At 43.9% G+C, this 14,934-nt stretch overlaps 1 protein-coding gene across 4 annotated transcripts in view; it reads left to right on the plus strand.

Annotated features, from left to right (window-relative positions):
• The window catches only part of Pld1 (phospholipase D1), a 198,038-nt gene that overhangs the window by 107,799 nt on the left and 75,305 nt on the right, over positions 1-14,934 (plus strand). For all 4 annotated transcript variants that reach the window (XM_006232206.5, XM_063281317.1, NM_001399082.1 and 1 more), the window contains 4 exons: positions 2,409-2,561; positions 4,867-5,016; positions 6,033-6,116; positions 10,145-10,226. In XM_006232206.5, coding sequence (XP_006232268.1) covers positions 2,409-2,561; positions 4,867-5,016; positions 6,033-6,116; positions 10,145-10,226 — 469 coding nt within the window. The remainder of the gene's footprint in view (positions 1-2,408; positions 2,562-4,866; positions 5,017-6,032; positions 6,117-10,144; positions 10,227-14,934) is intronic.

The raw sequence follows: 14,934 nt of genomic DNA on the forward strand, positions 1-14,934 counted from the left end.
CATTCATTCGCGATGTTTACTTTTCACTTTTTGCCTTTAATTCCAACACTCAAAAAGTAAAGACAAGTAGATCTCTGTGAATTTGAGGCAAGCCTGATCAATATGAGAGCCTGCCATTTTTTTTTTTATTTTTGGTAAACTATCAGAAGCATTTCTAAATCATGTATTTATTCTGGATGGACAAATTGGAGTAGGGCAGACAGGAGAAGATAAGCCTCCAATCAAGTTTCATGATGTCCTTGTTCCAAGGACAGCGAGAGAGAGAGAGAGAGAGAGAGAGAGAGAGAGAGAGAGAGAGAGAGAGGAGAGAGAGGAGAGAGAGGAGGGAGGGAGAGAGAGGAGGGAGGGAGAGAGAGGAGGGAGGGAGAGAGAGGAGGGAGGGAGAGAGAGGAGGGAGGGAGAGAGAGGAGGGAGGGAGAGAGAGGAGGGAGGGAGAGAGAGGAGGGAGGGAGAGAGAGGAGGGAGGGAGAGAGAGGAGGGAGGGAGAGAGAGGAGGGAGGGAGAGAGAGGAGGGAGGGAGAGAGAGGAGGGAGGGAGAGAGAGGAGGGAGGGAGAGAGAGGAGGGAGGGAGAGAGAGGAGGGAGGGAGAGAGAGGAGGGAGGGAGAGAGAGGAGGGAGGGAGAGAGAGGAGGGAGAGAGAGGAGGGAGAGAGAGGAGGGAGAGAGAGGAGGGAGAGAGAGGAGGGAGAGAGAGGAGGGAGAGAGAGGAGGGAGAGAGAGGAGGGAGAGAGAGGAGGGAGAGAGAGGAGGGAGAGAGAGGAGGGAGAGAGAGGAGGGAGAGAGAGGAGGGAGAGGAGAGAGAGGAGAGAGAGTGTTTTAAGTGGGAATTAATGCCCCCCACCCCCATTTTTCAAACAGTTTCTCTCTGTAACCCAGGTTGGATTGGAACTCACAGCAATCCTCCTGCATTGGCCTTCTAAGTGTTGGGATCATAGATACCAGCCACCACACCCTGCCAAGACTCACTCACTCTTTTTTGCTTTCCTGCCTGCCTCCCTCCCTCCCTCCCTCCCTCCCTCCCTCCCTCCCTCCCTCCCTCCCTCCCTCCCTCCCTGCCTGCCTGCCTGCCTGCCTGCCTGCCTGCCTCCCTCCCTCCCTCCCTCCCTCCCTCCCTCCCTCCCTCCCTCCCTTCCTTCCTTCCTTCCTTCCTTCCTTCCTTCCTTCCTTCCTTCCTTCTTCCTTCCTTTTTTATCCCCACCAGAAACCCCAGGAGGATCAGTTCCATTTTGGTATGCCATCTCTCTAAGTGCACTGACCATTGTGGTTAGGTGTTGGTTTGCTGTGACCTTGATGATGTCTGTTTAAATAACGAACTCACATACTTCCTTTACCTGCCCCTTCTCCTCTACCAACCAGGAAAGAGACAACCTCTATATGAATATCCAAATGTCACTAAGACTAAGAAGTCAGTGCAGATTTGTCTACATTGTGGCTCTGCTCATAAAGCCCACCAGAATACAGCTGGTAGTTTAGTAAAGAATTGTTCTAGATTATTTTACATCGATCTACTTATTTTCAGGGGGGATGGGTGCTCTTCGGCCTTTGACCCTCACTGCCACCTCAGCTCATGTCTTGCTTTCTCTGCATGCCTGCTCTCCTCTGTACTTCAGTCTCTGTGCTGGAACAAGATGACCTTAACCCTGCTCCATGTGTTGGGTTCCTTTCTACCCTGACTCACAGACCAGCTCTTTGCCATCAGGACCAAGGACCCCCTCCTCCTGCACCCATCAGTCCTCTTCCACACAATAGGAGTGCCCACCCACCTATCCAGGAGCGTCCCTGGTTTCTACCACCAGAGGTTATTTTTCTGCTACTTTTATAGTAACCCCTGGTTTGCTACTCTATTCCTCCATCATGAAATTCCCAAGGATTGAGCAGAAGGAAGTACTTTTGAGAGCCACTTCTAGACTGTTAAGCATCATTTCTTAGTGATCCTTACACTAGAAATATTTTTGAAATGAACAACAGAGTATGTGGCATATCGGATATAGTTGTTAAATTTTCTACATTCACTTGCCTTTCACCGTTTATGTGAACAAACACCACCTCACTCTATTCTTGAGTAAGGAGGTCTTTAGTACTTACTTCCTGCCAAGCATCAGTCTTCCAAGAATGAATGACTTCTTTTTAATTGCTTGATGTCCACACACAGACAACAGAAAGGCTTGTTTTGTAGTAATTATTCTCCCCACTAGGAATCAGACCCAGTACCTTGGGCGTAATAGGTGAGCATTGTACCAATGAGCTACCTCCCTAGCTCTTGTTTCCTGGTGCTCTTTAAAAGGTACAGATCCCCTAGGTGGACCATAGTATATCCATAGTTGGTCAGAGTATATTCTCAAGACAAGTAATAATTGATTCTCTTGCTCCAGTTATATGGGTTTGAAACCTCCTATCGTCTCTCTCCAGGTGGTTGATAGTGAAAGACTCTTTCCTGCTGTATATGAAACCAGACAGCGGGGCGATCGCCTTCGTCCTTCTTGTAGACAAAGAATTCAGAATCAAAGTGGGAAAGAAGGAGACAGAAACGAAATATGGACTTCGAATTGATAATCTTTCAAGGTAGAAATGCTTAATATTTAAAATATATATTTTTCCAAGTGTCTTTAAGGTCGAAATTTTCTCTCAACCACGAAGGAGGAAACTAGGTTGAAATGTTAGTAATTGTTCCTTGGTCAGAAGTAACAGAACTTTACTTTGCCGTCATATGTCTGGTTGTAATTAAAGATTCATTTTATTTTTGATGGTGGTGGTGTGTGTGTGGGATGTGCGTGTGGGTGAATCCCGATGCCTGCAGAGGTTCAAAGGGGTCATTGGATCCCCTGGAGCTAGAGAAGAAAGTTTGCTACCCCATCTACTAATTTGCCAAATGACTCTATTTGGAATTTGCATATTTTATTAGTGAGTACATATTTGTTGTTGTAGGTTTCTTTCAGACAGATTGTAGTCATACCTTGAAAAAGTGTGTGTGTGTGTGCATGCGTTTGTGTGTATATGTGTGTGCGCATGTGCATATGTATGTGTGTATGCATGTATGTGTGTGCACGCATGTGTGAGGTCATTTTCATACATATGAATATTCATAACTTCTCTTTGCACAGTTGCAACAGACATGTACATCCCCCTAAATACATGTTTGTGCATACCATGTATGCCTGTATGGGTCTTGTGTGTGTGCATGTGTGTAGGGTGGTATTGGATGTAAAACAACATGGAGCTTCCTGCCTCTGTCCTAGAAGGGAGCATTCGGGACTGTTACTGAAATGCACTCTTTCTTAGCTTCCCTATCTTATCCTCACACCAATCAACCCGTTTGAACCGGGGTTCTCCTTCCTCCTAAACACGTGTCCCCATCATTTTAGCCAATAAGCCCAGTGTCTCCATTTATTTAGGGCTCCTTTCTCTGACTCATTTTAAATGCCCCTGCCCCAGGCTTTTGGCTCTGTGCTAGTACTCTTTACAATGCCTGTTCACACATGCGTGATTTGTGCCTCCTCCCTCTTGTTCCTTCTTTTATTTATTCATCCATTTATTTGTGTATATGTATGAGTCAGTCCATTCCTCCCAACATGGGGGTCTGGGGATTTGAACTCAGGTCACTGAGCTCACTGGCAGGTACATGTACCCAGTGAGCCTAATTTTTTTAAAGTTGGTGTGTGTGTGTGTGTGTGTGTGTGTGTGTGTGTGTGTATGCACGAGTGCATATTGCACATGTGGAAGTCACAGGAGAACTTTGTGAAGTCTGTTCCCTCCTTATGTGGTTTCAGGGATGGAATTTGTTGTCAGTCTTGCCCTGTAACCCTTTGTCTGCTGAACCATCTGGCTCCTCCTTACCTGGTTTCTGTGCTTGGAATAGTTTCCTCTCCACACCCACTAGGCCTGTTACTCATCTCTCTCACATAACCATCTTCCCAGAACAGGTTTGACCAAAGGACAGGCAGACCTCGGGCAACTTCTGAGCCCTCTTGCTCCTACATTCCTCCATTGCTACTCCTGTTGGGGAAGCTTCTCTTCCACCCCAACCATTTCACCTTCTTATCCCCACACCTACCAGCGTCAGCCCTTCTGTTGGACAGTAGCTCTCTAAGGCCAGCATTCATCTGTGAAACATTGAGAGGAGCTGTCTAGACACCCCTGATTGTTATAAATAATTAATTGTAGAGTCTGCACAAATGGCCCTTTCTGTGCTTTCTATGAGAATTGTTGTACCCCACCCCTAATAATTAAACAGAAGCAAAGCCTTCTAACTCAGTCCTATTCTATCAGCATGGCTTACGGCAGCTAGCGCCCGACCTTGCTGTCCTTTGAACTTCAGTTCTAGGTAACTTATTTTCATCTCTTGGTCCTAGTATTCTACCACAGTTCTCTATATTTTTAATCCTGTAAGGGATTAAGGTAGCTTATTTATGGGATAGAAAAACCCAAGGTGAACTGCCTTATTCCAGAGCAACTTAATCGGCCATGGGGTGTGACTGGCTTTGCACCCTTGCCCCAGCCCTCCGAGTCTAGAGGAGTGAGGCATGCTGCTAAAGTGCAAAGAGAACTGTGTGGAGGAGTCAGCAGCTCTGACAGAGCATGGCATTCCTTCACATCCTCTCCTTGCCCAGCACAGTTCAAGGCCTGCACTAAACATCTTCATGTGGGTCTGCATGCATGAGTAAGTGAGGAACCTGGAGAGTAAGCTTTGACCCAGTGAATGTTCTGAGGTATTCTACTAAGGTGTTTCAGAAGCTCACTTTTTAAATGCTCATTGACTAGGAATTTCGGTTCGGGTTTGCTGTGACACGTTTAATCTTTAAATAAATCTCTTCTAAGAGTTAGAACTCAAGAGTAAACTCCCAACCCCCACTTTTGCTTCTCTTTAAAGGACACTGATTTTAAAATGTAACAGCTACAGACATGCCCGGTGGTGGGGAGGCGCCATCGAGGAGTTCATCCAGAAGCACGGCACTGACTTCCTCAAAGACCATCGCTTCGGCTCCTACGCTGCGGTCCACGAGAACATTTTAGCTAAATGGTGAGGCACTTTTGTTTGCAGGTGTTCATGTCATATGGTAAGGGTTTAAATTTACCTGGGATCAGCTTCAAAACTAAACCAGAAATTAATTACTCCCGAGGTCTCCCCTTTCCTAGGCAGGGTCGTATGGTCACAAGTTAGTTTTTTAATTTTGATTTTTGAAAATGTTTAATGGGGAGCTTACCTGCCTTTAGATTCGGAACTTTGATTTGTTTTGTGAGGTGTAGGATCTTTTGAAACACAGACTGGCAGTGAACCTGCAATGTAGACAAAGATGGCCTCCAGGTCTTCTGTCTTACCTCCCAAGCTCTGGGATGGTAAGCCTGCCCCACTGTGTCTGGATTTTTAAAATCAACTGAAGGACGAGGTACATAGCTCAGTTACAGTGTTTATCTAGCATGCATGACTCCCTGGTTGGATCCCCGGCACCCCATAAAAGCAGGAATGGTGGCACAGGATTTGTAATCCCAGCAACTGGGAAGTGGAGGCAGGCAGATGCTTAGTTTAAAGTCATGTTTCAACTCGGAGGCCCATCTAAGTTACCACAGACCCAGGTCTATAAAGAAAAGCAGAATATAACTTCATATGTCTCTTAAAGGTACAAATGGAAATTTGATTAAATTATTTGTGTTTTCTACTCACATATTTGAGTTTGTCTGTTAGGCTTGGAAGAAAAACCATATGGTAAGGAGGTTCTGTAAGATCGATTGACAGGCTGCTGTCTAAGCAAAGACTGCCTGGGTCTGTCTCCTAACTGCCCTTGCTACATGATAGAGGGAGGCTGTGCTCTCAATCGTCTCCAGTTACTTAAAAGTAAAATGGTGGTGATACACACCAGGCAGAGCCCTCTGTGCTTTGCTTTAACCTAGGGTGTGTTCTTGTTGTTGTTGTTGCTGCTGCTGCTGTTTTGTTTGCTTGTTTTTTTCTGTTTTTTTTTTTTTTTGGTTTTTGATTTGATATATATATGTAAATCCAAACAAAGGAATCAAAAAGGAACCCAATTTTTATCTTCTCAGGTACGTGAACGCCAAAGGTTACTTTGAAGATATCGCAAACGCAATGGAAGGGGCAACGGAAGAGATTTTTATCACAGATTGGTGGTTAGTATCTGTCATGAGAATGTCGTCTGAAAACGTCTGTGCTTAGAAGTGCATTACTGTTTGAAGGGCTGGCACTTTCTACGCATGGTCAGGAAGCAGAGGGAGATGAGCCCCGTGTCCTGCTCAGGTTCTCCCTTTTATTCAGTCCAGGGTGATTAATGCTCTCCCTTATTAGGACAAGTCTTCCTGCCTGAGTTTACCCAGTCTAAAAACTCCTTCACAGACCTGCCCAGAGCTTTGTTTCCAATGTGACTCTAGATTCTCTTAAGTTGACAACCACTGTTAAATATTGCAAACGTCTATTTTTTTCTTAATTTTTTAAAAAAAAATTAATTAACTTATTTATTAATTAACTTATTTACTTTACATCCCAATATCTGCCCCTTCCTCCATAAAATTGAAGCAACATCTTGTATTTTTCAGTTTATTTCAGTTTGTGTGTACAGATGTTTTGCCTGCATGTCTGCCTGTGTGTCACGTTTGTGGCAGGTGCCCTTGGAGGAACTAGGATTAACAGAGGGTTGCTAGATGCCATGTGGGTGCTGGGAATAGAACCCAGGTCCTGTGGTAAAGCAGACACTGCTCTTAACCCCTGAGCCGTCTCTCCAGCTGCAAACATCTCCTTAAAGCATTGAACTTGAGTGGTTCAGAAGCAGATGCGCAAATACTTGTGTTGATGAATGTTACTATGCAAGTGCGGCTGTGGAGATGGGAAAGCGCATCCTATCTAGGTATCTTTCCATCTCTTACCATGTCCTTCACGTACGTGGTCCAAGGAACAGCTCCTGAACGTCCCCTCCAACACTGAAATACTTGCTGTTACTGTTTAAAGGACTGGGTTGGTGAAGCTCGTTTGGCCTTCGATCAGATTTTACTGTCTAACCCCTTATGAAAACCATCATGGGATCATGATGTTTATTAAAGTCCCTGTAATGCTCATATCTAAACCTCATTGGTTTGGGGGAAATTTGACCTGTGGCATTGATGTAGACTTTGTATTTGTAGCCTGATCTCAGCTTCAGTTACCCATCGTCTACGAAAGTGAAACCCATTATAGATGCCAACATTGGTTCTTTACATAAAATTACATTTTAGGCATGCATGTGCCCTGACACCCATGTGGAGGAAAGAGGGCAACTTGTTGGGATTGAACTCAGGTTTTCAGGCTTAGCAGTAAGCGCTATTACTCACTGAGCCAGCTCACCAATCTCTTTAGGGGTCCTATAAGTACAGTTTGATAAATTTATTAGTCAGCACTTCAAATTTGTAATGTTATTGTAAAAGGTAGGTTTTTGTATTTTGACCTTATGTCTTGTGGCAGTGTTTAAATTCATTTATTACTGCTGGCAAACTTTCTGTAGATTTGTTAAGATTTTTCTCCTTCCGTGACATGACTTATAAATGAAGATGATTTAATTGCAGCCTTTCAAATTGATTTGTTTGTATTTTATTCTCTTGCCTTATTGCATTGGCTAGAATCACAAGATGAGATGTCATGGTAGTATTGCTCTCCATGTCTTTCCTATAGTGATATGACATCAGGGTACATTTTGATCATGAGCTCTCTATTGAGCAAGTTCATTTCAATTTTTTAGCAGACATTTATGTGTATCCATATGTGTGTGTGTATACATAGATATGCCATGAGGAAGGTGTTCACAGAGACCATACAAAGGTATTGCATGGCCTGGAGATGGAGTAACATGCACTTGTAAGCCCTCCAATGTGCTAAATTCACTGATTAGCGCTGACAACCTTTTTGTAGATTCTGAACTCAGGTCCTCTGCAAGAACCGGAAATGCTTTCAACCTCTAAGCCATCCCTCAGCTGGTAGCTCATTTCTATTTGTACTTTGTTTAGAATTTTGATTGTGGAAGGGATAGATGGTTCAGTGGTTAAGAGCACTAGCTGCACTTCCAAAGGACCCAGGTTCAATTCCCAGCATCCATATGTCAGCTCACAACATCTATAATTCCAGAGGATTCACAACAATTCCAGAGGATCTGACACCCTTACACAAACATACATGCGGGCAACATACCAATGAGCATGAAATTTAAAAAATTATATAAAAAAGAATTTTGATTGTGATTTTTACTTTGAATTTTATTATTGTTCTCTGCATGTTTTGTTCTGGTTTTAATTTTTCATTTTTTTTCAATTAATATGAATTACATTGCTTTTTTAAATTTTAGGAATAGTTTTCTTTTGATTTTTTTTTAGGTAGAAAGTATTTTATTCTTTTTACAAAATATGAATGTTTTGTTTTCTAATGTATATTTTTTCTTGAGAACTTTATACATGTGGACAATGTATTGCTATTATATTCTCCCCTCCAATTCATCTCGACCTGTTGTCATGTCCCCCTCCCTTCACATCCTCTGCTTTTAACCCACTGCATCCAGTTAGTGTTGTCTGTATGCATGTGTACTGATGTGGGATGCAGGGCTGGTCCCTAGAACTTGGCCAGCTTTCCAGGGACTACACCCCAAAGAAAATCTACTTTCCCAGCAGCCAGCAGTGAGCAAGCCAGCTCAGTCAGTTAAAACAGGGTCTGGAGGGAGAGAGTGAAGATTGAAAAGGAAAAGACAATAAGACAACATTATAACATGACTCCAGCCAGTTAGAAGCCGAAGTGGGTTTATTTTTCTCAAGTCTGCTTTTATACCTTTCAAGGTATATGCAAAGAATAGGGTTATTTCTAGGTCAAAGTAGTCGTGTTATAAACAAGGCATAAACAAAGGCCCCTGGATTACTGTATTCAGAGTCTTAACAAGACCCACCAAGATACAAAGAACATATTCCTCAGCTCTGTTCATCTTGAGCCTACTTCCTTGTCCTAACCCAATGTCAAATCCCTGCCAAATTTCTAGAAGGTGGCCCCAAAAGCTCTCTACACAGCCGCAGTAGATCCTCAGTAGATCCTCAGTTGGCATAAGCTGTGTGATTCTCCCCTCCCCTTGACCCCTACTGGGATTTGATTGCTCCCAGTCAAGCACCACCCACCATTACCACTGCTGTGAATTCATCAGTGCCAGTGGTCTCATCCAGTCCAGGAGACAGCATTTCATACCAATCCTTTTGGCTTTTCCTGCCCACTGAAGCTGGTTTTGTTTTTGTTTTTAATGGATAAAATGGAGCATACAAATAATTTCTTCTAGTCTCTGTCTCTTATAAAACCTGCTAGCTTTCTATAGGTAGAGGACCTCTTGGAGGCCCATGAGCCCATACAGAACTCTACGAGATTAATCTTCCACTGTCTCCTGCTTCACCAGACCTCTCATTTCTGGAGAGAGGGATGCTTGTGTCGTTTTTTCTCATTTCAGAGTAGTTACATCAGATGCAGGCTGACCTTGAGTTGCCTTCAGACTCCCCTGGAGCTGTGGGGAATGTGACACTGTTGGTATTCTTAGCTGCCTTGTGGTTGGACTTACTACTGCAGAAGAGCCCAAGGGATAACTTACAGAAGTTAATAGTGTTAGCGTCCTTCTCAGAAAGCTCCAGGTTCCTGAGGAACCTGGAAATTCCTTTGTAACTGGAAGTCTGTCTGTGTGCAAATGTATCAGAATGCATTCAGCTAGCTGTAGCTGAATGTCCATTTACAGAGGACTTTGTCTCTTTTAATGACATACCCAGAGTTGAGCAATCCTAAGATTGGGGAAGTAACCTAGCAATTTCAAGGTTCTGGTTATCGCCTTAGAATTTAGCTATGTGTATGTCCCTATAAGGCACCCTGCCCCATTTTTTTCTCATGTGTTTACATGTGTGTGTGAGTGTGCATGTGTATGAGTGTGACATTTTATTTTGGTACAGGCCTCGAGCTATCTGCATAGTCCAAGGGTGGCTTTCAGCTTGTGGCCCTCCTGCCTCCATCTCCCAAATGCTGAGATTATGGGTGTGGTTTTTGAATTATTTCAATTGGACAGTTTCCTTTATGAACCCACAGTAGACTCAGTGGCACATGGGCAACACTGGTCTCTGTACTTTTTCTTGTTTCAATCCCTTTCCTTTTGGTTTTGTGACATCAGGTTAAGTCCAGAAATCTTCCTGAAGCGCCCAGTGGTGGAAGGCAACCGCTGGAGGCTGGACTGCATCCTCAAACGGAAAGCAGTGAGTATTTCTAGATGGGCTTGCACAATGGTTTCAACATCCATCATGTATGCACGGGCTGGGGTTTAGTTGATGGACCACTTGCTTAGCCTGCATGAGGCACTGGCTGGGTTTTATCCCAAGGACCATATAAAACCAACTGTGGTGAAACACACCTCTAATAACAACACTTAGGAGATAGAAGGCAGTAAGGCAAGATCAAGACCAGTGTGGGCAATGTACTGATAGCTTTTTACTTTAGAGTAGTGGTTATCAACATTCCTAAAATTGCAACCTTTTAATACAGTTCCTCATGTTGTGGTGATCCCCAACCACAAAGTTATTTTAGTTGCTACTTCCTACTTAAGTAATTTTGCTACTATTATGGATTGTAACACACACACACACACACACACACACACACAAACACAAACATTTTTTTCCCATTTTGGTTATAGGTGACCTCTATGGAAAAGTTGTTCAACCACCTCAAAAAGAATGTGACCCACAGGTCGAAAACTGCTTTAGAGCTTGAAAACCAACACACACACACACTCACTCTCTCTCTCTCTCTCTCTCTCTCTCTCTCTCTCACTTGTTGGGGGGGACTTCCTGTTTCCAAGTTCATCTGGAAGAGTATGGGGTGAAATGGCGTGGGGTGGGAAGATGTCTCAGCAGGTGAGAGCTTTTGCTGATCAGTGTGGGCCTGAGTTCGAATCTCCATATAAAAAGTCAGGTATGGGGGTTGGGGATTTAGCTCAGTGGTAGAGCGCTTGCCTAGGAAGCGCAAGGCCCTGGGTTCGGTCCCCAGCTCCGAAAAAAAAAAAAAAAAAAAGGTCAGGTATGGTCACGTGCACCTGTAACCTTAGCATTGTGTGAGATGGAGACGGGCACTGCTGGCTTTTCTTGGCTGCCAGCCTGGCTCTGGCTTCAGTGAGAGTACCTGTCTCGGAGGAACGATGTAGACAGTGACAGGAGGGGGACATGCATATCTTTCCCAGTCTCCACTCACACTGACAAGCACCCCCCCACACACACATATCACCCCCCCCACCACATACAAACATACACGATATCAGGGAAGATGTTAAGTTTGGGGTTTGTTTTCAGTCTGAGGTCAGTTTATAGTGAAGCCGGCCTGTGGATTCTGAGTGAACACTGAGTATGTTCTTTTTGTTATACAAAGTGGACAATATACAAAGTTAAAGCAGTGTAGCTACATTTATATTGCCAATTAATTCTGTTTATGTGTCTAAATTAGAATAAGGCTGGGCTTATAATTAATCCTCTAACTAGGGAGTGCTAACCCTTTTGCTCTGGCTTGAACCTCTTAGTGCCCTCCCGCTCCTTTTCAGAAGCATATTCTAGCAGATATTTGGACTCTGAGTCACTTGGGGCAGCATTTCTCCTAGAGGTCCTTCTCCCTCCTATCTCCTCTGGCTCACTAACTCTCTACCTCCCCCTTCCCCATTCTTCCTTCCTCCCTTCACTGTCCTTTCCCCATACCTTCCAGAAAAGTTTTCATAGGTATCAGTACACAGACATGCAGACCTCATCGCCGATACTAAGGGAGGTGAACTTTTCCTCTATCCACCCAGCGTGGCTTTGATGGGTAGCCATCCACTCTACTCACTCAGTGTATCTGTGATGAGCTACATAAGACACAATCACCACAGAGCCTACAGCTGATGTCTTTCCAGCCCATCCCAGCTACTTCTTCCTGAAGACCTGTATCCTAGGCTCATACCTAGCCTTACCAACCAACTTCCTACCCATGAAAGGATTTGGAATTCTCCCTATTTTTCTCTATGAAGCAGCTCCTTCCCTAATCCCCCTTAGGAGTCTGCAAACTCCCCCACCCCCACCCCTACCCTGGCTTGACCAGGAACCTTCACTCACACTGGGAGATCCCAACCACAGTGTTTGTCTGGGAATTCACTTATTTTAGGATTCAGTCACATGAGTTTGTTGAATGCCTCCCCATGTTTAGGAGCACGGCTGGGAGTGTGTGATAGATGAACACTACAATTTTTAAGCCAATGGAAGACTAGAGATCACACATGTACAGTTTTCCGCTCTTAAGGAGAAGACACAGCCTCTCAGTAGACATCCTGGTCCTTTGGCTCTTACAATCTCTCTACTACTTCCTCCGTGAGTGACCCTGAGCCTGTGAGTGACCCTGAGCCTTAGATGTGGGGGTCTCAGTGCAGATGTGGCCTTGGCAATTAATGGTGGCTGAGGAAGGGAGAAGCAGCTCTCTAGGGAAGAACTTCTAATTGGTTATTCATCGCCCAGTGGTCAACCCTAAACACATACACACAGGCAACACTAAATGCACTCTGCAGGTTGTATGTATATGTGTGTGTGTGTGTGTGTGTGTGTGTGTGTGTGTGTAATTATCACAATAATGAAGAAAAGTTGAGGTCATATATGACAATAGGAAGAGGCTCAGAAGCAGAGGAAGGGGAATGGAGGAGGGCAAGGAACTGAAGATGATCAGAGCGTGTTATACACTAGTATAAAATGAAACTCATAAGTTTTTTAATAAATACTAATAAAAATGAAAGGAAAAGCCACAAGCATATCGAAGGAGAATATGTCTACATTCGAGGGTTGGAGAGAGCTCACTAGTCAGGCCTTACAGGGAGATAGATCGCTACCCCTCTACCCAGAGAACCAGTGGGATCCTAAGCCGAAGGCTGGGATGGCTGCAGGGACAGGGAGATGGTATCTTTAACTCCCAGGATGAAACAAAACTGGCGAAAAATACGTAAGTATTTGTGCTGTGGTAGCCCACTGTTTCTTATATTCAAATCGTGATGACATGATTTCTGCTGTTTTTCTAAAATTACATTTCTAATTTATTTGTATGTATACACATGTATGTGGAGGTGAGAGGACAACTTGTGGGAGTTGTGGAATTCATATTCAGGGAGTCCAGCTTGGAGGCAAGGCCTTTATCCACTGATCCCCCCTTTTTGAGATGAGATCTCATATCCCCCAGAATAGCTTCTATCTCCTGATCTGCCTGCCCTCTCTTCTCCAATGCTGGGGTCACAACTGGACACTGCCACACAGGGATTTTAACTTTCATCGTTGGTTTTCCATTTTCCTACCATATTGGATCCCCCACCCCCAAGAAGTTCTTGGCAATGAATTATTTTCTGGGTTGGGGATGCATAAAGGAATGGCAGACAGTGAACCAAGTTGGTGGTGCTTTGGAAATATTTGAACTATGCTGTTTTGAATAATCAAAGAAGAAGGTGGCTATGATGGGGGTCTTTTGGATTTCCACTGTATTTTTTTCATTGTCTTCATGTGTATTTTGTATATCCAAAAGCCCCTAAAATTCTCCTGTTTGTCATGTTGTGCTGTTGTATCTGATGACAAATTAATTGGGAAGGAGACCCAGATGTACATCTGCATAGACTCACCTTTCAGGAAGGCTGTTCTATAGAACGTTCTGTTCCTTTAAGTTCATCAAATAGAAGAAGCTTCTAATTTCACAAGGATCCCTCCAGCAGTAAAGTATGTGAGCGTGTGAGCGTGTGTGTGTGTGTGTGTGTGTGTGTGTGTGTGTGTGTGTGTGTTGTCAGTGTGTGTGTTTGTGGCTTTAGGTGTATGTGCACATGTGCATGCATGTATGTTTTGAGAAAGAGTCTTACTATATAGTCCTGAATACTCTGGAACCTGTTATGTAGAGCAGGCTTGTCTGGCACCCACAGAGATCCACTTTCACCTGCCTCCCAGCTGCAGGGATTAAGGGCTTGCCCCAGCGTGCTTGGCCTTGAGTTGACTTTGGTGCAGGATGAGAGATCAGAATGTAGTTTCATTCTGCTACATGTTGAAACACGTTTCCCCCAGTGCCCTTTGCTGAAGAGGATGTCTTCTCTAAGACATTGAGTTTTTTGCTTGTTTGTTTTGCTTTTTACCTTTTGCTAAACAGCAGGTAGCTATACCATGTGACTTGACTTCTTCTTGTGTGTTGATTTTTGACCAGTGCCATGCTGGTTTTGTTACATTGCTGGCTCTGTAGAATAACTTGAACTCAGGCATGGCAATACCCCAGCGCTGTTCTCTTGTTCAGCACTTCTGCTTATTGAGGTCTTTGAGGCATCTATGAATTTTATGAATTTTAGGATTTTTTATGAAGAATGTCATTAGAGTATTTGTAGTGATTGTATTGAACCTGTAGGCAATCTTGGGGGACACAGCCATTTTCACAAAATTAATTCTGCCAATCCTGGAACATAGGCGATCTTTCCACTTTTTCAGTTTCTTCTGATACTCTACAGTCTTACATATCCCAGGCAGACACTGAGTATCACACAACTGACCTGGAACTTCCAGTCCCCTGCTTCATGCACCACCACACCTGGCTTGCCCACACTGGGGCTGAACCCAGGGCTTCTGAGCAACTAAGCCACATCTTCAGCATGCTGCCTGTAACTAATCGCTTTCGCATTTTAAATGTTCATTGTAGAGGATTTTCATTTATTTGGTTGGGTTTATTCTGAGGTAATTTTTTCCTTTTAAGCTTTTATGAGTGGGTTTGTTTTACTGATTTATGGTCACAGCACATCTATTGTTTGCCTCCAGGAAGGCTACTTCAAACTACTTTTAAGATTACAGACTTAACATCTGTCTTTTGAAGATTGGGTTTTTGGTTTGCTGAAATAATCTTGATGGTTTTATAAGCCTACACGATTACAACACAGCAAATGGCTTT

Source organism: Rattus norvegicus, chromosome 2, assembly GCF_036323735.1.
Source record: "Rattus norvegicus strain BN/NHsdMcwi chromosome 2, GRCr8, whole genome shotgun sequence".
Classification (NCBI taxonomy): domain Eukaryota; kingdom Metazoa; phylum Chordata; class Mammalia; order Rodentia; family Muridae; genus Rattus; species Rattus norvegicus.